Raw genomic sequence first — 20,027 nt, 5'->3', positions numbered from 1 at the left:
CTGTAACATGATTCGTGGCACCTGTATCCATCACCCATTGGTTGTTGGATGGATCCGGAAGGTTCATAGTACTGAACATTTGAGGAAGAGCCGTGTAAGCAAGCGGTTGTACTCCGCCCATGGTGGGGAAGGATGGTACGGCATGAGTGTAGTGAGCCTCCCCTTGCTGTCATTGCTGAAATGAGCCAAATGAAGAGGAGGAAGGATGAATTTGTGGCGTGAAGTTTGATGGTGAAAACCCAGGAGGCGAGTTGTAAGAGTTAGTAAACATCCACGATGCTTCAGGATAAGACCACAGTGGTGCCAAATATGCATTGTTGTGCCAATTGTTGTTGTTGTAGCGACCATGACCTCTGCTACCACGGCTTTCCCGACCACGTGTTTTGTTGTAGTTGTTGCTGCCAGAGTTGTTGTTGTTGTAGTGTTGCGGGCGCTGTTAGTGTTAGTCCGATGTGTGTAAAGTACACTTTGGGATGATGAGTCAGTGTTGTGTTCTGAGATCGGTGGAGCCTTCTTGGTGAGTCTCTTCTCTTTCATGAGAAGCATGGATCGAGCCTTGATGACATACAAAAATTGTGACACCCCAATTTCAGGGACATGCGGAGAGGTTTAAAAGAATTGATTTGGCCACCTATGTAATAAAAGTACAATTATCTTTTTGGTTAAGGATCCTGAAAGAACTAAGCGTGCTTAAGCTGGAGTAGTCTCAGGATGGGTGACCTTCCGGAAAGTAACTGTCGGAACTGTGCGAGTGAGGACAAAACATATGGAAAGATCATGTGGTGATTTGTATAGACGGTAACAAGTCTTTAAAACCTCCCAGACGTAGCAAAATGACCGTCAGATATGGATGGGATGACGTGTGATGCTGAATCACATTAATGATACTATCAAACTTTGCACACAGTCCATTAAGCATGTGCATAACCAAGGCACGATCAGTTATTGGTGCGTCAATGTTTGCTAGAAGATCAGCATGTGTTTTCAACCTATGTGTGTAATCAGTGACAAACATGTCACCAATGACAAGAGTACGAAGATCATTATCATATTGAACTAATTGAGCTCCTTTGTTGTCACGAAATAGAGCTTCAGGAGTAAGCCATAAATCACGGGCCGGGGACTTGGCTTTGAGGATGGCGTCAAGGAGTTGCTCTGACAACGTGCCATAGATCCACATCTTCACAAGATCGTCTTGTTCCTTCCACTGCTTCTCATCGTCAGAAGACGGTGCAGATGAGCCATCAAGATGACCAAGGACACCAAAGCTGCTGCAGTGAGTTTTAAAGAGCTCACGCCAGACATCATAGTTCAACTTTTTGAGATCAAGTTGAATCGGTATGTAAGCCCGGATCTGAGTGATCCCATACGACTTATCATTTATGGGAGCGGTCGCAGTGACAGTCACAGTTGCCAGCGATCCTGACATGTTTTTGAGAATAGAGGATTGAAACAAAAAAAAACGATGGAAAAACAAAAAAAAGAAAGACAAAGAAGAAGGATCGAGGTTTTAGTGAAAAAGCTCTGATACCACGTAATCTGATGAAACTCATGAGCGAGGTATTGTAATTTTGGAATATATATAGTGTGTTACATGATAAGGACAAAGATACACCTAACTATATGCGATATACATAAGTCATAGATATCCCTAGATTTACGCTAACAGAAAGAACTGAATAACAATTTCGGCCTAATGTTTTTCAATTTTTTTTAATGAAAGTGACGCATTTAAAAAAATAGACAAAAACATGAAAATTATTAAAACTAATTTAATTTATTTTGGTTTTATTTCCTTCCATTTTTCAAACATATTATATATAATCATAGATAAAATTTGTCGATCATTTAACAAAAAACAACCAATGAACATAGATCAACAAGTAACAAGTTAATATCATTTTTTCATTATATAACATTTTTTCTCTCTAAATCACACTTTATTTATCCTATTTTCTACAATTTTTAAACTTTAGTTCACTAGAGTTATAATATTTTTCAACCCCCATATGATATCTTATCTACAAAGAAGCCCATACATGAATTATCTTCATTTATATTAGATCCCTTATTTGTTTCTTTTTTCGGTTTAGATTCCGTTTCAACTAGTTTGATGCATACATAAGTTTTTCTTGTTTCGCTACCTGTTTCATTTGGATTTTTCCTTTTTTTTTTTTTTTTTTTGTCACAAAAGATTTTTCCTATCTAGTTTTCAACTATCTAATGAAAATTTGGAACGAGTCACCATTATTATTATAGAAATGAAATAATAGTGACAAACGAAAACATAAAAAAATAGAAGAAAAAAAAAACAATTATTACGCTTATCTCATTTGGCTTTAAATATACCCCACCACCATAGCTTGTCCATCATACAATCGTCTTCTTCATCTTTTTCTCTTCTTCTTCTACAAGACAACACTTGAAGAAGAAATGGGTTCTCTTAAGCCAGTCATGGCGATCCTTTTCCTAGCGATGGTCGTAGTTTCATCGGCCATGGACATGTCAATCATCTCCTACGACGAGAAGCACGGAGTCTCCTCTTCGAGTGGCCGGAGCGACGCAGAGGTTAGGAGTATGTACGAGGAGTGGTTGGTGAAACACGGGAAGGTTCAGAACCAGAACTCTCTTCTTGGTGAGAAAGATCGGTTCGAGATCTTTAAGGAGAATCTCCGTTTCATCGACGATCACAACGAGAAGAATCTTAGTTATAGATTGGGGTTGACTCGTTTTGCGGATCTTACCAACGATGAGTATAGATCCATGTACCTTGGAGCTAAGACGCACAAGAAAGGTGAGAGAAGGACTAGCCATCGGTACAAGGCTCGTGTCGGTGATGAGTTACCGGAGTTAGTTGACTGGAGGAAGAAAGGAGCCGTGGCTGAGGTCAAAGATCAGGGAAGCTGCGGTAAGTTTAAAGTTTTCAGTTCACTGGATCTGACCATCATCATTTTGTATATTTTACTCTAGTATAGTAATAGTAATATTATAATATCTCTCTGATTCTTTCAAAAAGTATTGGAACTTGTGAAAATGACATACTTGCCCTTTCCAGGAATGATTGGTAGTTTGTTGGCAAAACATAACTCAGTTAATGTTATGAAATGAATATAACAGAGCTTATTACTTCATTACAGACCTGTATGAATTGACAAATATTTGTAGCCTAGTGCTAGGTTTGTATCTAGCCCGGGTTCAAATATGCATATTAGATGTTTAGATGAGATTTGTTCTGTTTGGAAATCTTCAATTTATTCATTTTGATTATATAAATTTCGTAGTCATAACTAGCAAAGAAACTGCACAAAAGATCGAGTTGGTCTGTGGCCTGTGGGTGATTGTTTTTTAGGAGAAATGTTCTGTTTGATTTTAATGGTTTATCTTGTAAGCTGATGTTGATGACAGAATGAAGTAAAAGTAACTAATTTGATCTTGTTTGTTTTGTTCCTTTGGGTAATTAAGGGAGTTGTTGGGCGTTCTCAGCCATCGGAGCAGTGGAGGGGATAAACCAAATCGTAACCGGAAACTTAACAACCTTGTCCGAACAAGAGCTGGTCGATTGTGACACTTCATACAACGAAGGTTGTAACGGAGGTCTCATGGACTACGCTTTTGAGTTCATCATCAAGAATGGTGGAATCGATACAGACAAAGATTATCCTTACAAGGGTCTTGATGGACGTTGTGACCAGATCAGGGTAAGTACATTGGTTTTTGTTTTGATCAGGAATTTACATTTGATTCCTGACAACTTATGATGCTTATATCAATCTCCTTGTGGGTTTCTTGTTTCAGAAAAACGCTAAAGTTGTCACAATCGATTCCTATGAGGATGTTCCCGTTTACAGCGAGGAATCGTTGAAGAAAGCAGTTGCTAACCAACCCATCAGTGTCGCCATTGAGGCTGGTGGTCGTGCGTTCCAGCTCTATGTTTCGGTAACTAAGTTAGCCTTCTTCTCGTAGTTATTAATCAGCTATTCACTATGTTTGTCTCAAAATGTTCTAATGTGTTATGTGTTATTTTCCTCTTTAAGGGTATATTTGATGGAACTTGTGGAACACAAGTAGACCATGGAGTTGTGGCGGTCGGATACGGAACTGAGAACGGCAAAGACTACTGGATTGTGAGAAACTCATGGGGTAAAAGCTGGGGAGAGAGTGGATACTTAAAGATGGAGCGTAACATCGCCTCTTCAGCAGGAAAATGTGGTATCGCAATTGAACCTTCATACCCGGTCAAGAATGGCGCAAACCCGCCAAACCCGGGACCTTCACCTCCATCTCCCATCAAGCCACCAACCCAATGTGACAGTTACTACACTTGTCCTGACACCGCTACTTGTTGTTGTCTCTTTGAGTATGGAAAGTATTGCTTTGCTTGGGGGTGTTGCCCACTAGAAGCTGCCACTTGCTGTGATGACAACTCTAGCTGCTGCCCTCACGAGTACCCGGTTTGTGACCTTGATCATGGAACCTGTTTAATGGTAAGTTCTGATTCTCTTACTTTCAGTAACACATATTTTAAAACGGTAATGCATGAATCTCACCTAATCCTTTTTTGAATATGTCATTAATTGCAGAGCAAGAACAGTCCATTAAGTGTTAAGGCCTTAAAGCGTAAACCCGCAACGCCATTCTGGTCACAAGGAAGAAAGAACATTGCGTAAAGAGAAGATGAAGGCAATGAACAATTGCTTTCTTCAGAGAGGAAGACTCTGACTCACACATTAGACTCGAGAGAAGAGTTATCTCTGAAGGGATTTATCAGATGCTTTTTAATGTTTGTTGTTTATGCCATAACTAGATTACATAAAAAAAACAATGCAGCTGTTGGGTTTCTTGTATATAGAAAAAAGCACCCTAAGTTTCATAGTTGGGTTTCATTGATACAGTAAATTTATTGTTAATTCAAGAAAGTTTAATATTCATGGCTATGTTATGGAAGAACCCTTCCAAATCTTTTTTGCTTTTAATTTAGTAGGAAACCTTTGGTCGTTACGAAGTCATCAGGCATGGCCTAAATTTTTTAATCTCGATCCTCTATAACTCCGATAAAAAATCAGAGAAATGAACCTTTAACTACTTATTTTCCTAAAAATTTTAACTTTTTAGTTTTTGTTTTTAACAAATTGATACTCTAATTTTGATTTTGTTTTTGATTTTTTTGTTTTTTTTGTTTTGAAAGGTTTTTCTATGTGTATCCTTTAGAACCGGTGAATTTTGTCTTTTTGATTAATCATAGTATTATTTTTTCAAATATAAACTATATATTTCTTAGTATTATTATTATTATATACAAGGCTCCTCACATTTCAAATTGAGTTGTTCTAAGGTAAGATTGATACTATGCATTCAGGCTCCAATATAGTCTCTTATTCAGAGCCGACCATGACTAAGTTCAAACATACACCTATTTAATCAACACATACTTTTTTGCAATATATTCGGTAGCTCTGTTAGTTAAAAGTGAGTTTTTTTTGTTGGATACGAACCTCATAGAGGAAGGTATTGTTATTTTTTTTTTTTTTTTCTTATGGTTCATAGATAAATTATTTGGTCAAGATTCTTTTTTTTTGGTATACGGCCATCGATGACATAGCACCACCGCCTCTAGCTATATTGGGACGGAAACACCTGAAGTTTGGGAAGTATAGTGTTCTTTATTGACTGAAATAAGCAAACTCCAAAATAAAACGAAAATTCCAAAATTTCTAATTTATATTTATTGAACTTTACCAACTTTCACCAAAACTAAACCTTTTCTGGGTATTTTGAATAGTCTCTGATAGTATATATTTTAATTATGTAGATTAAAAAATTCAAAACCATAAAAAAAAGAAAAGAAAAAGAATTAGTAAAACAAAGAAGTCGAAATGAGAATTTCAAAGTTAACCTTTTTTCAAAAATGTCCCCTAAATTTTAAATTAAAAATATCACTAAAATATAATATTTATCCAATATTTGTGTAAGCTTATAAAAATATGCACAAACTACATATATATATATTGTATCTCTGTAAAATTTTATAGAGACCTCTTAAAAACTTTATAAAAACTATGCAAACTTATTCTCAATTAATCAAAGTTTTAAGAAAATAATTCTAACTTGTCCTTTTCCTTTTTAAATTTAATTTGTAGATTCCCTTATTTATTTATTTTAGATGTTACTTTCTTAATTAAATAACATAATCACAATACCAATTAATAGAGTAAAAGAATCAATAAATATATTAAAATCTTCCTCAGTTTGTGTCCTCTAAAAATGGGTTCTAGAAGAGAACCATATTGTTTTGAAAAACTTAAAAACAAATACAACACCATATTATTATAACTATAAACCGAAACAAAAACAAATAAAACAATTTCACACTCTTAAGCAACAGCTTCCCCAAAACTAATTTTCTCAACCTTTCCCTTTAAATTAAACCAACGCTCAAATCTCTCACTAACCGACAAAACCGAAACCTCAAAATCAAAATCAAAATCAAAATTCTCCTCTCCGCCGCAGACGACGACGACTACGACCATCGGAGACTTTCGTGGATGGGCCAATCAACCTCCGCCGCCGGCAATTCAATCCTTAATCAACGGAGAACCAAATCGTTCTCACTAAAATTCCCGATTCAATCGCTCGAATCTGAGGTTTCACAACCTGACTACACATCGTATTTACCCGACGAGTGCTTAGCTTTGGTCTTCCAGTTCTTAAACTCCGGTAACCGGAAAAGATGTGCTTTAGTTTGTCGACGGTGGATGATCGTTGAAGGACAGAATCGTTACCGTCTCTCTCTCCATGCTCGTTCAGATCTGATTACTTCGGTACCTTCTCTCTTCTCTCGATTCGATTCAGTTACGAAGCTCTCTTTAAAATGCGACCGTAGATCTGTTAGTATCGGAGACGAAGCGCTTGTTAAGATCTCTCTCCGGTGTCCAAATCTGAAGAGACTTAAGCTTAGAGCTTGCCGTGAGCTCACCGATGTAGGTATGGCTGCTTTTGCTGAGAATTGTAAAGGTTTGAGGATATTCTCTTGTGGATCTTGTGATTTTGGAGCTAAAGGTGTGAAAGCTGTGCTTGATCATTGCTCGAACCTCGAGGAGTTGTCGATCAAGCGTCTCCGTGGATTCACAGATGTAGCTCCGGAGTTGGTTGGTCCTGGTGTTGCTGCTTCGTCTCTTAAGTCGATTTGCTTGAAGGAGCTTTATAATGGTCAGTGTTTCGGTCAGGTGATCGTTGGTGCGAAGAATCTTAGATCTTTGAAGCTTTTTAGGTGTTCTGGTGACTGGGACGTGCTTCTTCAACAGATGGCTGTTAAGGATCATGGTATAGTTGAGATACATTTGGAACGGATGCAAGTGAGTGATGTAGCTCTTACTGCGTTATCGAATTGCTCGAGTCTTGAGATTTTGCATCTTGTGAAGACACCTGAATGCACGAATTTTGGATTAGCTGCGATTGCAGAGAAGTGTAAGCGTTTGAGAAAGCTTCATATTGATGGTTGGAAAGCGAATCTGATTGGGGACGAAGGGCTTGTGGCTGTGGCTAAGTTTTGCTCTCAGTTACAGGAACTGGTTTTGATTGGAGTGAATCCAACTACGTTAAGTTTAGGAATGTTGGCTGTGAAATGTCAGAATCTCGAAAGATTGGCACTTTGTGGTTGTGATACGTTTGGTGATCCTGAGCTTTCTTGTATTGCGGCGAAATGTCCGGCGTTACGTAAATTATGTATCAAGAACTGTCCCATTTCGGATGTGGGGATCGAGAATCTTGCAAACGGATGCCCAGGTTTAACTAAAGTGAAAATCAAGAAATGCAAGGGAGTAATGGGTGGGTGCGCAGACTGGTTAAGATCGGTTAGGCCTACGCTTTCGGTTAACGCAGACACCGTGGAACCAGAACATCAAGAAGAAGAAGAAGCAAGCAATGATGCTGTAGGAGGCTTGCAAGAAAACAGAATCGAGTTCCCTCATTTGAACAGCCAGATCATGGCACCAAGCATTGCGTCAAGCAGTAGAAACCGTTCAGGGTATTTCAAATCAGGCATTGGACTGTTCAGCGGAATGAGTTTAGTAGCTTGCACTTCGAGACAACGACGGGCAAGCAGGTGATTGGCTGCGCTCAGCTAATATTGTGTTAATTACTTGATCATGTTGTTTCTTACAAACGCAATTGTATATATATGGGAGTAGATTGTTTGTTGTATTACTCAATTGAATATTACTTCGTGGCTGATCTATCACGTGGCCAACACTTAATAGAATCATGAAACATCACATCCGCAATATGGTTACGAAAACTGAAGACTTACCAAGACTCCATTATCTGTAACTTCTTCGGTTATAACTCTTAGAACTAACTGTGTTCTCCTCCAGGTTGTAGAAAAAACACAAAGTGTTAAATGCAGCCATATTCTTCCACGAAGTCGGCAAAACTAATATGAACTTCACCAATTCTTTCTTCATTGCATTCTCGAAAACTCACAGCTCACACAAGATGTCGCTAATATTTTTCAATCTAAAACTTGTTTCTCAAGGCTAGGCAATCTTTAAGTTAAACATGTATCTATTAAAACGCAGTAGCCGATAGGTAGAAGTAAGCAAAATAATATGAAGAAGAATAATAAGATCAATGTCAATGAGAGTTTAGACAACATCATCAATAAAGCAAGGATCAATTGAAGTGGAAATATAGTAAGAGTAAGAAACCAAACCCGTGAGCAACCTCAATGTTGTTGCAGAAACATCAGATTCTCAACATAATTTGTGAGGAAGAATAATGATTCATGAGGATCTTGACCCGTGGATACTTTTGTCTTTCATTCCTTTGATTTCAACTCTTCGAACATGCTCTATCTCCGGTTTGTAGAAGTTAACATACAGTATAATGGATCGGTCAAACGACTTGATGACCTCCAAACAATTTCACCCGTAGCACTTGCCCAGATTGATTTCTTAACGTCCCACATAGCTGAATAAGGCTAATACTTTTCTATGTAAAATTTGTTTCTCAAGTCTAGGTAATCTATAAGTGATACATATTAACATATATACACTAAAAAAAACAGTAACAGTATGATCAACAGTAAGCAACCCAATATGAGAGAAGAATATAACAATATCGTTGTCATTGAAAGAGTTTAGACAATAATAAAGTGAAGTGGAAATATAGTAAAAGTTCAGAATACTGTTAATTAGAATCAAACCCCCATGATCAGCCGCCTCAATGTTATTTCAGAAACATCATATTCTCAATATAGTTTGGAAAGATGAAAAATTCAGAAGGGTAATGTCCATCTTGACCCATCAATACCTTGTCTTGAATTCCTTCGATTTCAATTCTCCTAACACTCTCTTCCTCCAGATTATAGTAGGAAACATAGAATGGACAGGTAGAACGACTTGACGCACACAAAATTTCACCCGTATCAGTTACCCTTATAGCCTCAAAGGTGGTATATGGAAAAACAAAGTTTTGCTTCGACCATACCACTTTTTTGGTGTCATCAAGAACCCATAGCTGAGCAAGACCAGTGTGAGGAAAAAGCACTAGGACACCTAATTTTACCTTATTGTTTATTAGACACAAAAGGTCGACATATATTTTTATTTCTATAAAACTAAATTTCTCAGACCTAACATCAAAACATACTATCATAGAATTAGAATGTTTGTAATATAAAACGCCATTGGTGCATAGCGCATTGCTCATTTTCCGAGGATAATGCAGAAACGAACACTCAATCTTTCTCCAGGACAGTTCTCCTCCAGTCCCTAGAGTCAAAACTTGATGCTCTTTGGAGGATGTTATGCACAAAACCTTGAATACTCTCTCGATAGGATCATACCCGAGAAACCTTTTCGAATGACTATCATAGAAACCCTATTCTTTCCATTTAACCTCCTCTTCCTATGGTTCAGATAGATAAATCCATGAACACACTGAAAACTTCACATGCACCAATTTCCAGAAAAACCGATATGATAGTCAGTTGCTACAACACTAATTTTGTTCCCATCAAAATTTCGAGGCTGAGGGAATAGCGAGAGGTGACACTTGCTGCCACATCTGAAGGTGGACAAAAGACGCGGCCGAGCCAATGACCTGGTGAGGAAAGATTCCGCGAAATCCCGACTTCGAAGTATGGACGACCATTGCTTTGACACTAATCGACATATTCCGATGGAATTTGTAGGTAATCTTGAGAGTATCTCGATGATGACATCGGTGGGAAGCGTCTCTATTACATAAGTTGAGTCCGATGATTTTGTGTAGCGTCGGATGCGTTTATGGTGAAGCTGAATCGTTCTTCTGTCTGTTCATGGCGTCTTTTACTCAACAAATTTTGGTCGATGAATACAGTTTTACTTGAGCAAACTAGGTTTAATGGTTATAGAAAAAATATTAAGATATACAGTATACCTTTTTATAATGTTTCCTATTTATATAATTTTTTATTTTCGCATTTCACCAAATGATTTTTTTCATTTTTTAGGGCTTTTACGGGAGGAAACTAGGTTTAGTTGTTATAGAAAAAAAATTAATATATACAATTTTAGAATTTTTTCTTATTTAAATCAGTTTTTATTTTTGCATTTCATCAAATGAATTTTTTAGGGCTGTTACCGTAATCTGTTTTAAATATCGAATGACTTTAATTAATGAATGAGAAATTAGACAAAATTCAATGGAAAAAATAACATTTTTTATTAGATAGAATTAAATGGAAAAAACAAAGATTTTAAAGAACAGAAAAAAAAATCAAAGAAAACCAAGAACTTTTTTTATTAGACAAAATTAATTAAATGAAAAAAAAACAAAGAAATTAAAAGGAAAAAACAGAAATTAGAGAAACAAATTACAAAAGAAGAACCAAATAATGATATATAAAGTACAAATCAGCCGAAAGAGCCACAACAGTTCACTGAACCACAAAGACAAATCTTGTTGCTTTTGTAAAGCCTCTCATCTTCTCCAATACGCTCAACAAAAGAAACTCCACAGTGGTATGTTAACTCTGTCATCGGAGGAATATGCTTCATCGCAAAAAACCCAATGCGAACATATGTATCAGATTTAATAGGCTGCCAGAAAACATTAGGCTTACAGCTGTGATTCATGAATCGAGCAACATTCCCTTTTTCTTTGGCGCTTAACAAGACTTGCGTCGTCATATTGAAAACTTCAGGGACACTTTCCCATACATCTTCACACACAAGCTCAGGTTCGTAGTTCCACTTAAACCTCATATAAAACCGAGATGAGTCGAACACGAAGTTATCATTTTCTTGTACTTCTTCATTTGTCTTCCTCACACCAGCAAACTCATAGATGAAGGTCCCAGCTCGGATTGGATCCCAAGAACGTACACCCCAACCACACTTTCTTGTCTTGAACACTTCCATGTGCAGCTTCAAACCGTTTTGAACTAATCGGTTTTTACAGCCGTTGGGGCATGAACAATATTCACCGCATTCGTAAATCAATGGTTTACGACAAACCAAAATGGAGTTATGGTACGGTAACTCGCCACCGTTTCTTTTCATGCACATGCAGCTTTGATGAAAGGATAGTTGACCTTGAAAATTCTGGAACCCAAGTGCTTGGAGATCGATGTTTAAATCAAGCGTCATTCTTGAGTAATGCTGAGATGTGATGTATTCAAAATCTTCAGGAATAGCTTTGTCATTTTCATCTTCATCGTTAACCAGCGGGACTCGTAAAGCCTCCTTTCCAAAAGAAACATCTGGAAGTATAAAACCCTGCCTTGAATCAATCGGGTTGTGCATCCTCAAATCATCAGCTAATTTCCAGTTTGCATAACCAGAATTATGTTGGCCTGGTTTCCTCACCATTTTAAACTTAAACTCTTTACAGCCGCTTTTTCCTATCACAGAATATGTCTCAGAAACAAGATAAATCCCATCGTAGATGTATACCTTTCTAGTATCATCGTTGGGGTCGCCTCTGCCTCGGATGACTCTAACTTCGTTTCCTATTCTTCTACTTGTATCTAGTGCTAGGTTCCCTCTTTCCATAGTCTGATCTTGAGGTAAACCGTTCTTATCCATTCCGCCATATCCAGAATAGATCAACCATTCAAGGTTCTCGGGTTCATCGTTGTACTGTCCTGATGTAACCACACTCGCTGCAAGAGGTTCTACTTCACCATCACTAGTCGTCATATAATCAATGCCGCTGACAGTTTGTTTGTGTAGTCCGACTAAGCACATTTCACCCCAGTAATAGAATATATCACCTACTTCTACTCCAATAACAGGACCTGTCCTCCTTCTCCTATTAGTTTGCACCCCCATAGTCCTGCAATTAGCATTTGCGGTTGTAAGGATGCCTTTCTGGAGGTTTAGTTGGCAAAATCTCTGCCTAACCGCATCAAACCGCATCAAAACAACCTCAACTATCGCGTGGTTTCCAGTTTCTCTCTCTGTTTCGGTTATCCCTGAATCAAAGTTTCTAGGAGAAAGAACCTTTTTCCTGTTGGGATCTTCTGTGTTTGGCTTCTTCGTCGGGGTCTTTTTCACGTTTTTGGAACCCTTTGGTCGACCACGTCCTTGTTTTACTGGAGCAGTACTTGACCCAACACCATATAAGTAGTTGTTGACGTCATCAGATGGTCCAACGGTTCATAGTGGTGTGACATCTAGAGGAGGAGGAAGGCCAGCTGTTGAAGCAATACTTAGCCCATCCCCCGCAGCATATGAGTAGTTGTTCAAATCATTAGAGTGTCGAATGGTTTGCACTGGTGCTACCATCAGAGGAAGATAGCCGACTGTTATGATGTGGGTTTCATCGTTACTTGGACCAGTACCATGACCAACATCTGCCTCAGAAGAACGCTTGTTCGAATCATCAAATGAATTAATGTTTGGAAGCCGTGAGACCACTAGAGGAGGATATGTTGATGATGTGTTTATGAGGTTATCCATTGCAAATCCTATCAATATACAAAAATAAGAAGTCATAGATTAGTGAAAATCAAACAAGTAGACAAGATATAGCGAGAGGTTTACAAAATAATGGTTGTGGATAACATTATACAAAGGTTTTGAATATTCCAAAAGTTAACTAAGAAACAAAAAAAACCGTGCTGAATTTTTTTAATAATGATAAAAGAATAAAGAAACAATTGTTTTTATGCAACACTAATAAATGAAAGAGTCCATTCATTCACTATAAACGCAAAGTTGATAATTATGGGAACCCTAAAATAATAATCAAGTATCTAGACAGACACTCGATGATGCTATTGAAACAAGGACACAACAATCAACATTTCACAAATAAATTTTAATCTCTCAAAGGCAACAAAGGTAAAATGTATTCGAGACTTGATTCAGAAAGTTTAAATTATTCTGAGTAAGCCACAAAAAAACGACTTGAAATGATGAATATAAAAAGTAAGGTGTTTGAAAGGAGTTTATAAAACTATTGTTTGACAATATTCAAACCACATAATTCAGTTGCATAACAATGTGTTCAGATCTGAATTCTGTTGTGATGATATCCCCTAGATTAAGAAGAACTCTTAATCAAATTGGAGTCTTCACAAACAACGAGACATAGAACATATCTTGTGTAGAATTATCATACATATATAATTTCAATTTTGACATCAACAAGAACAAAAACAAAAACACAAAAAAATTATCTATTATATATGACGTTTCATCACGACACATTAATCATACAAATAATACAAAAAATTCATAACTTGAACATAAATTAAAGTCCGTATATATATAATCCTCAACAACAATTATAAATAAAACAATTAAATAGGGACACAGCAAAGGTACCTTAACAACCTGAGAAGTGAGATTGAGGGTTTACAAAAACGAGTAGCAGAATAGGAGTAAGAAGAGGAAAATTATGAATGGAAAATTGTTGAAGTAGCGTGCATGAAAATGGTTTTGGGGGTTTTTTTTTTCAGAAAATGGTTTTTGGTAATGTGAATGTGTGGTAGATAGAAAAATAATCCTCTATTTATAATCATTATATTCAATGGATTAATAGCCAAATCTCCATAGTAGAAATAAAGTTTTAGTCATTAAAAATCCTAGATTTTTTTCATTATTCAGTGTATCTAAGACTACCCATTAATCTTTTGATAATTTTTGACAAAAAGAAATTAACATAAATGTGAAATATCTTTATTTCCTATTTGAAATATATTTTTCTACATATGTGTAGTTTATTCAACTATTTTAATTAAGAAAAAAAAGTTAAATAGTTTGAATACATGCACTCAAAAATATTGAACCATATATATTGAATGTTTGGTCATTTAAATTTGAATATGACTTTAGAAGATATTGTCATTTAAAATTATACTATATGAGAAATTTATTATTATCTTTGAATAATAAAAAAGAGTAGTGTACAAGGGCCTCATAGATAACAACGTCATTATGATTACAAAATACAGTATATCCAACATTACAGTTAAATTTTAAACATAAAATTAAAACGCCAACGAGAAGCAGGCGAGAAATGTCAGTAAGCCAAATACTCAAGTCATGTATGTAGAAAATTAAAACTTGCATTATAAATTAACAAAGCCCATGGTTCGATGTCCATGTCCAGTCATGTATGAATATGAAGCGCTTGTTGCAATTCTTCCCTGTGTTTATCATAACGCATACAAATCAATTAGGCTTACAAACATATATGATGAAGTTGTCGAATGGATGGATATATTTTGATATTTTGCTGCAACAAAAGTCAAAAAAATTAGGTAGAAAGCTTGGTCTGAGAACTGAACCAAGAATTATCTTTCTTTTGTCATTGACTGAATCACAACATTTCGAAGACAATTGGATATAAAAAACACATATCCTGATTGAGATTAGGAGATTTCTCCTACGGAAAATTGGTCATAGACTCATAGAGATAATGTACTTTCTTCATAGGGTGCAAAAGAGATAACAAATGAACCTATAATAGTTTTGGATCTTGTTAGTAGATGTTTTTTTTCTATACTCATAATGGTGAGCATAACATGAAATTTTTCCAAAGAGAGTGCTCATTTTCATAAGTTCATAACTATATTTTAACGTTGAGAGTTACGCTCATATTTTTATAATTATCATTGGATAATATAAATAGTTAAATTAATTTGATTTTGGAAATCGATGAATTATAGCAAACTAACTAGATATATACATCTTGGTTTACGAAGCAAGATGCAATCATTGTCACCACCAATTATGTTAGTTCTTACTTCATATAGAGATTTATTATAGTTAACTAACTCCTTAAGGAGTTAAAAATGCTATAATAGTATATTTAATTACGTATATCTTTTTACCAGTGGAAGTAGGAGTCCTCAGCTACAACCGCCTGAGTCACAACATAACCAACCACATTAGATATTCTTGAAGACCCCATAATTTTCATGTTAATTAATTTTACTATATAGAAGTTCGATTAGATCCGACTGTATAGAAAACATATAACAAAACTAAAATTGATAAAGAAAAGGAATAATTGCAAGAAAAATGACTTGAGAATTTATAAATCTGTAAAACCAAAGACCAATCTGTAAAAAATTATAATTAGACCTAAGACCTAAGATTGAGTATTCCCTTTTGAAGAAAAACGCTATCCTGAGAAGGACGTATATGAAAGCTATAGCAGAGGCACCGGAAAACAATGATCCTGCCTCAGTCACCCCAGATCCTCCCAGTACCATAACTGAGACAGCTCCAGCCCTGCGAAGACTAACTAAAATAAGAAGCCAACAAAAATAAAATACTTTAGTTTAAATAAATAAAAAAAAGTCCACAAAACTTAATCACATCTTCGTATAACAAAAATAAATAAAAAAACAAACTAAAACAAAATATTAGTTCTTAAACATTTTTTTTTTTTGTTTACAATAATTACATTGCAATTTTAGGAAAAAACATTTAACCGAACAGAATAAATAGAAAAGAAAAAATATATATAACTACTGTTTAAGTTTGATAGAATCAATTTTATAAATGTTGAAGGATAAATTTGTTACTGTGTTACCTTAACTAGAATCAAAAGATGATGCTTAAGGACCAATGAGAAAGCTATCAAAACTGATTTTGTAACCCTAATGTCTAGTTGTTTAATAGCGTAGGTGTCGTAAAAAAAACTTAAGCATAAAGTATGTGTCTAGTTCTTTTTAGTTCATTAACATATGCTTAGGGGTGTCAAACGGGCATGCCCGCGCCCAAACGGACTGACCGTGACAGTCCCGTCTTTTCAGTGATCCGTCACGGACAGGTCCGCCACGGGCGGCGGGTGACATATCAATGCCCATGCCCGCTCCGCTTAGTTTTGCGGACTAACAGGCATATCCGCGGGCATCTTTTCTTCTCATCCGCGTTGACCTGCTACTACAGATGTGGCATTCTCAGGAGGTAAAACAAGTGCTCTGCAAGTAGGACAAGTCGCTGTCGCTCCAACCTTTTTATCAAGGATTAAATGAGCTTTTCACAAAAACTACTTCAAGTTGGATTAAATGAGTCATAAACAAGTCACTATAAGCCAGCTAATCAAAGCTCAAAGCAGAATTTTAATCCTATGAGACGGAAGTGAAATCATGAACTATGAATGAAAGCACTACAGATATGGTACAAACAGAGTTCCTCAAAAAAATCCTTTTATACTCATGAAATATGTGTCTAATAAAAAATTCCTTTTAGCTGAACTAGAATTAATTAGGCTCTTAGATCCGCAGAAGAACTGTAAGAACACATAAAATAAGAAAATAAGAAGCTTAGAGATCATATAAACAAAATTCTGCAATCCAATGCCCAAAGGATCGAAACCAAAAAAGTTCTGCAATCCCAATGCCCAAAGAATCCAAACTGAAGCATATTAAGCAGATGGAAATGACAATGACAATAAACAAAACCTTGCAGTAAAACAAATTGGCCAAACATCTCATTACCAAATTCAAACAACCTAACATTCAATCTAAGTGCGTACTCTAAAAGACTAATCACATAATCGTATCGCTAATATATATACCATGTCAGATATAATCAACTAGTAAGAACATGATTTATACAACAACCTCTAATTTCTTCATTGCATTAAAGAAACAGAAACAAGAACAAAATCATAAATAGTATCTTAAACTTGCAGAGGAAGATAAGTTGGTAACAAACTAACACACAGCATAATAAGAACTGCAGTTAGATTCAATCTCAAGTTATCAATTTCTCTATTCCCAAAACAACACAGTCGAATCAAAATTACGATTCGCAAAACACAATGGCCTAAAACAACAAAAGTAGTATAAGAAAACCCGGATACCTAGAACAGACCGTGAATTAGAAATTTCAACATTCCACTCAAATCCAGTGAAACAAAACCACGATTTCGATTCCCTGGAAAAACAACAATACATCAATCCCATAACAAACAAAATCACAAACACATATTGAGAAGCAGCACTGAGACTTAAATTCGCAATTTCTATAACTCCTGCTGGTACAATTTGAAATCATCTGACCATAAAAATAAGTTGTAAATCTCTAATTACCTTGTTAGTTTCAGAAAATTGAGAAGAACATGATTACCCGATGTTCCATCGGTAGAGATGTCAAGAAGAAGATGAAATAATCATCTGACCATAAAAATCAGTTGTAAATCTCTACCGATGAAACATCCTTCATCTTCTTCTTCTGTTCTTCGTCTTCGTCTCCACAGATCGATGGACCATCGGGTAATCCGCAGACCCGCAATCCGCGACGGGCATGACCGCTTGAATCCGCCGACCAAACGGGTCCGGTCCGCTATGCCCGCAAAAATTTGGGCTTCAATGACTAGGTCCAAGCCCGCTCCGCTTGACTGCGCGGGCTTCTGACCCGTTTTGACACCCCTACATATGCTCATCTATACTAGTAGTGTATTTTTGCAGCAACTTTTACAAAAAAATTATTTTGGAAAAAATTAGCATTCAATACACTGATTTTAATATTAGTTACCAAAAATTTTAAAATTAATTATAGGTATGATTAAAAAAATAAGAAAATATATTATCTACCTCATTCAAACATAAATTTATAATTACTTTTCTTTTTTATTTCAATTTATATTTAAATTATTCTATAATATATTTAGTTGATAAAAATTGTGAATTTTTTCCTGCATATGATATAATACAATTTTTTTTAAAACGAACATATATTACTCAATAGATGAATAAAAAAATACGGGTACAATATCCCACATCACCTAAAAAATTAAGCAATAGTTCAGTCATAATATAAAATAGACAAAAATGATTCTTAATACAAATGAGTAGAAACCTTGATTTAACAGGCATTCAAACTTAAAAAAACTATTATTTGGTTTATTCCGGTTCTTAAAAATTGAAATGACCGACCCGTTTTTTTTAATTAAATAATAATAATAATAATAATAATATATAATATAAATAAATACTCTATAACTAGTGGTCTCATACCCACTAGTCTCCTAACCACAATTAAACCAAACAGCGGAAATAATACCAATACCAATAACCAACAAATTATCCAATAATTAATAACCAATAATCAAGTATATCAATTCCAATAACCAAACAACAGGGAAAACATAGAACCATCAATCTTAACAATGTTCTAATGACCCAACTCTAGCAACCTAGCAATGCCAGACAACAACCAATCGAGTCCGTAGAACATCCTCCTCTTCATCGCCTTGATTCCACGATCACACTTTGCCTTTACCTGCACCACAAACACAAATTGAGATGCATGAGTATTTGATAAACACTCAGTGAGACAATCCTCCCATCTACTGGGATATACACAAAAGCAACAATTATTCCAATGTTCAAAACAAACAATAAACAAAACATACTAACCAGGAAAACAAACTTCATCTCGCTGGAAGGGAGGTGTCGACCGACACTAGCCTTGGTGTCGACCGACACTGGCCTTGGTGTCGACCGACACTACCCACAGTGTCAATCGATGCCGTTCTGCAACCGCGATCCGCACGAACTCGAGAGTCGAATCTCGCTCCCAAAACTTCACCAAATCGTCCAATACTCTAAACCCAAGCCGGAAATATCCTTAGAAACCTGTAGCAACCAATCCCCAGCAAGAAAACACACAAAAAAACAACAAACAAGCAAGAACAAGAAATCAATGGCTTAGATTAGCTATGGTCATGCACTCACCTCTTTGCAGGAAGTTTCTCAACCACAACAACGAATCCAACCCTCCTAGCAAGTCTCTAACTCCTTCCTAGCCTTGGATCTCTCAAGAAAAAGCAAGAAATCTCACCAATCTCTCTCAAAAGCACAAGAACAATGCTCTTCTCCCTTTACTCTCAAAAACAACAAAGCGGCGACAAAATAAACTTCTAAGATCCTTCTTGCGTCGACAAACACTTAAGTAACCCGGTTCAATGGTTTCCCAAAACCAAACCGAACCAAATCGATCAAAAACTCAATCTGGTCGAACCAGAAAAACCTTGGTGTCGACCGATACCACCATGGGTGTCGATCGACACCCACCCCAAAACGCAGAGTTTTAGTTCGCGGGCGTTACAAAAATTTACATATTTTATATATTTAAAACTTTTAAAAAATTAAATATTATAAATATTTATATTTTATAAAAAGTATAAATATTTCTATTTTTTAGAAAGTTAAACTTTATAAAATGTTAAACATATTAATAATATTTGAAACGTTTATGAAGTTTCCAATATTATAAATATCATAAAAGTTTAAGTATTATAATTATTTCAATTTTCTAAAAAGTTAGAAAACCTATATAATATTAATAATATATTTAAAATTTTACGAAACTTCAAATATGAGAAATACTCAATCGTTTTAAGAATTCTAAATATTATAAATATTTAAACTTTATAGGAAGAGCCAATCTTATAAAATGTAAATAGTTACAATCTTAATAAATAATATATCAACCCAATCTAATATTTATAATACAAAACAATAAATATTAAAACTTAAGATGATATCGTGTAAGTTATAATATCTCGAGACAGAGTTA

The 20,027-nt window shown here is 35.7% G+C and overlaps 1 protein-coding gene, 1 long non-coding RNA gene and 3 pseudogenes across 5 annotated transcripts; 2 read left to right on the top strand and 3 right to left on the bottom strand.

Moving 5' to 3' along the window:
* Positions 1 to 2,372: 2,372 nt before the first annotated feature.
* LOC104777650 (cysteine proteinase RD21A) lies at positions 2,373 to 4,944 on the top strand. Its single transcript, XM_010501935.2, has 5 exons — positions 2,373 to 2,908; positions 3,463 to 3,698; positions 3,796 to 3,936; positions 4,035 to 4,484; positions 4,581 to 4,944. Exons 1-5 carry the CDS (start codon positions 2,434 to 2,436, stop codon positions 4,665 to 4,667), a joined length of 1,389 nt encoding a protein of 462 aa, XP_010500237.2. The 5' UTR covers positions 2,373 to 2,433; the 3' UTR covers positions 4,668 to 4,944.
* A 1,311-nt stretch (positions 4,945 to 6,255) lies between these two features.
* On the top strand, positions 6,256 to 8,279 carry LOC104777649 (F-box protein At1g47056 pseudogene; annotated as a pseudogene). The gene has a single exon (XR_015594392.1). The product of XR_015594392.1 is annotated as an F-box protein At1g47056 pseudogene (transcript).
* A 943-nt stretch (positions 8,280 to 9,222) lies between these two features.
* Positions 9,223 to 10,317, bottom strand: LOC109130716 (putative F-box protein At1g46984; annotated as a pseudogene).
* A 435-nt stretch (positions 10,318 to 10,752) lies between these two features.
* Positions 10,753 to 13,973, bottom strand: LOC147947656 (histone-lysine N-methyltransferase, H3 lysine-9 specific SUVH7 pseudogene; annotated as a pseudogene). The gene is made up of 2 exons (XR_015594393.1): positions 13,812 to 13,973; positions 10,753 to 12,949 (listed from the first exon to the last, which is right to left on the bottom strand). The product of XR_015594393.1 is annotated as a histone-lysine N-methyltransferase, H3 lysine-9 specific SUVH7 pseudogene (transcript).
* Positions 13,974 to 15,404: 1,431 nt separating this feature from the next.
* On the bottom strand, positions 15,405 to 17,881 carry LOC109132283 (uncharacterized). 2 transcript variants are annotated; one of them, XR_002037553.2, is made up of 3 exons: positions 17,537 to 17,881; positions 17,308 to 17,381; positions 15,405 to 15,738 (listed from the first exon to the last, which is right to left on the bottom strand). It is a non-coding gene; the product is annotated as an uncharacterized LOC109132283 (long non-coding RNA). The 2 variants fall into 2 exon arrangements; XR_015594396.1 differs by having other exon boundaries at positions 15,405 to 15,725; positions 17,537 to 17,848.
* Positions 17,882 to 20,027: the final 2,146 nt, after the last annotated feature.

This window comes from Camelina sativa, chromosome 3 (assembly GCF_030686135.1).
Source record: "Camelina sativa cultivar CO46 ecotype springtype chromosome 3, ASM3068613v1".
Taxonomy (NCBI): Eukaryota; Viridiplantae; Streptophyta; class Magnoliopsida; order Brassicales; family Brassicaceae; genus Camelina; species Camelina sativa.
Note: the sequence above shows the minus strand (reverse complement) of the source record. Positions and strands in the feature narration are given on the sequence as shown.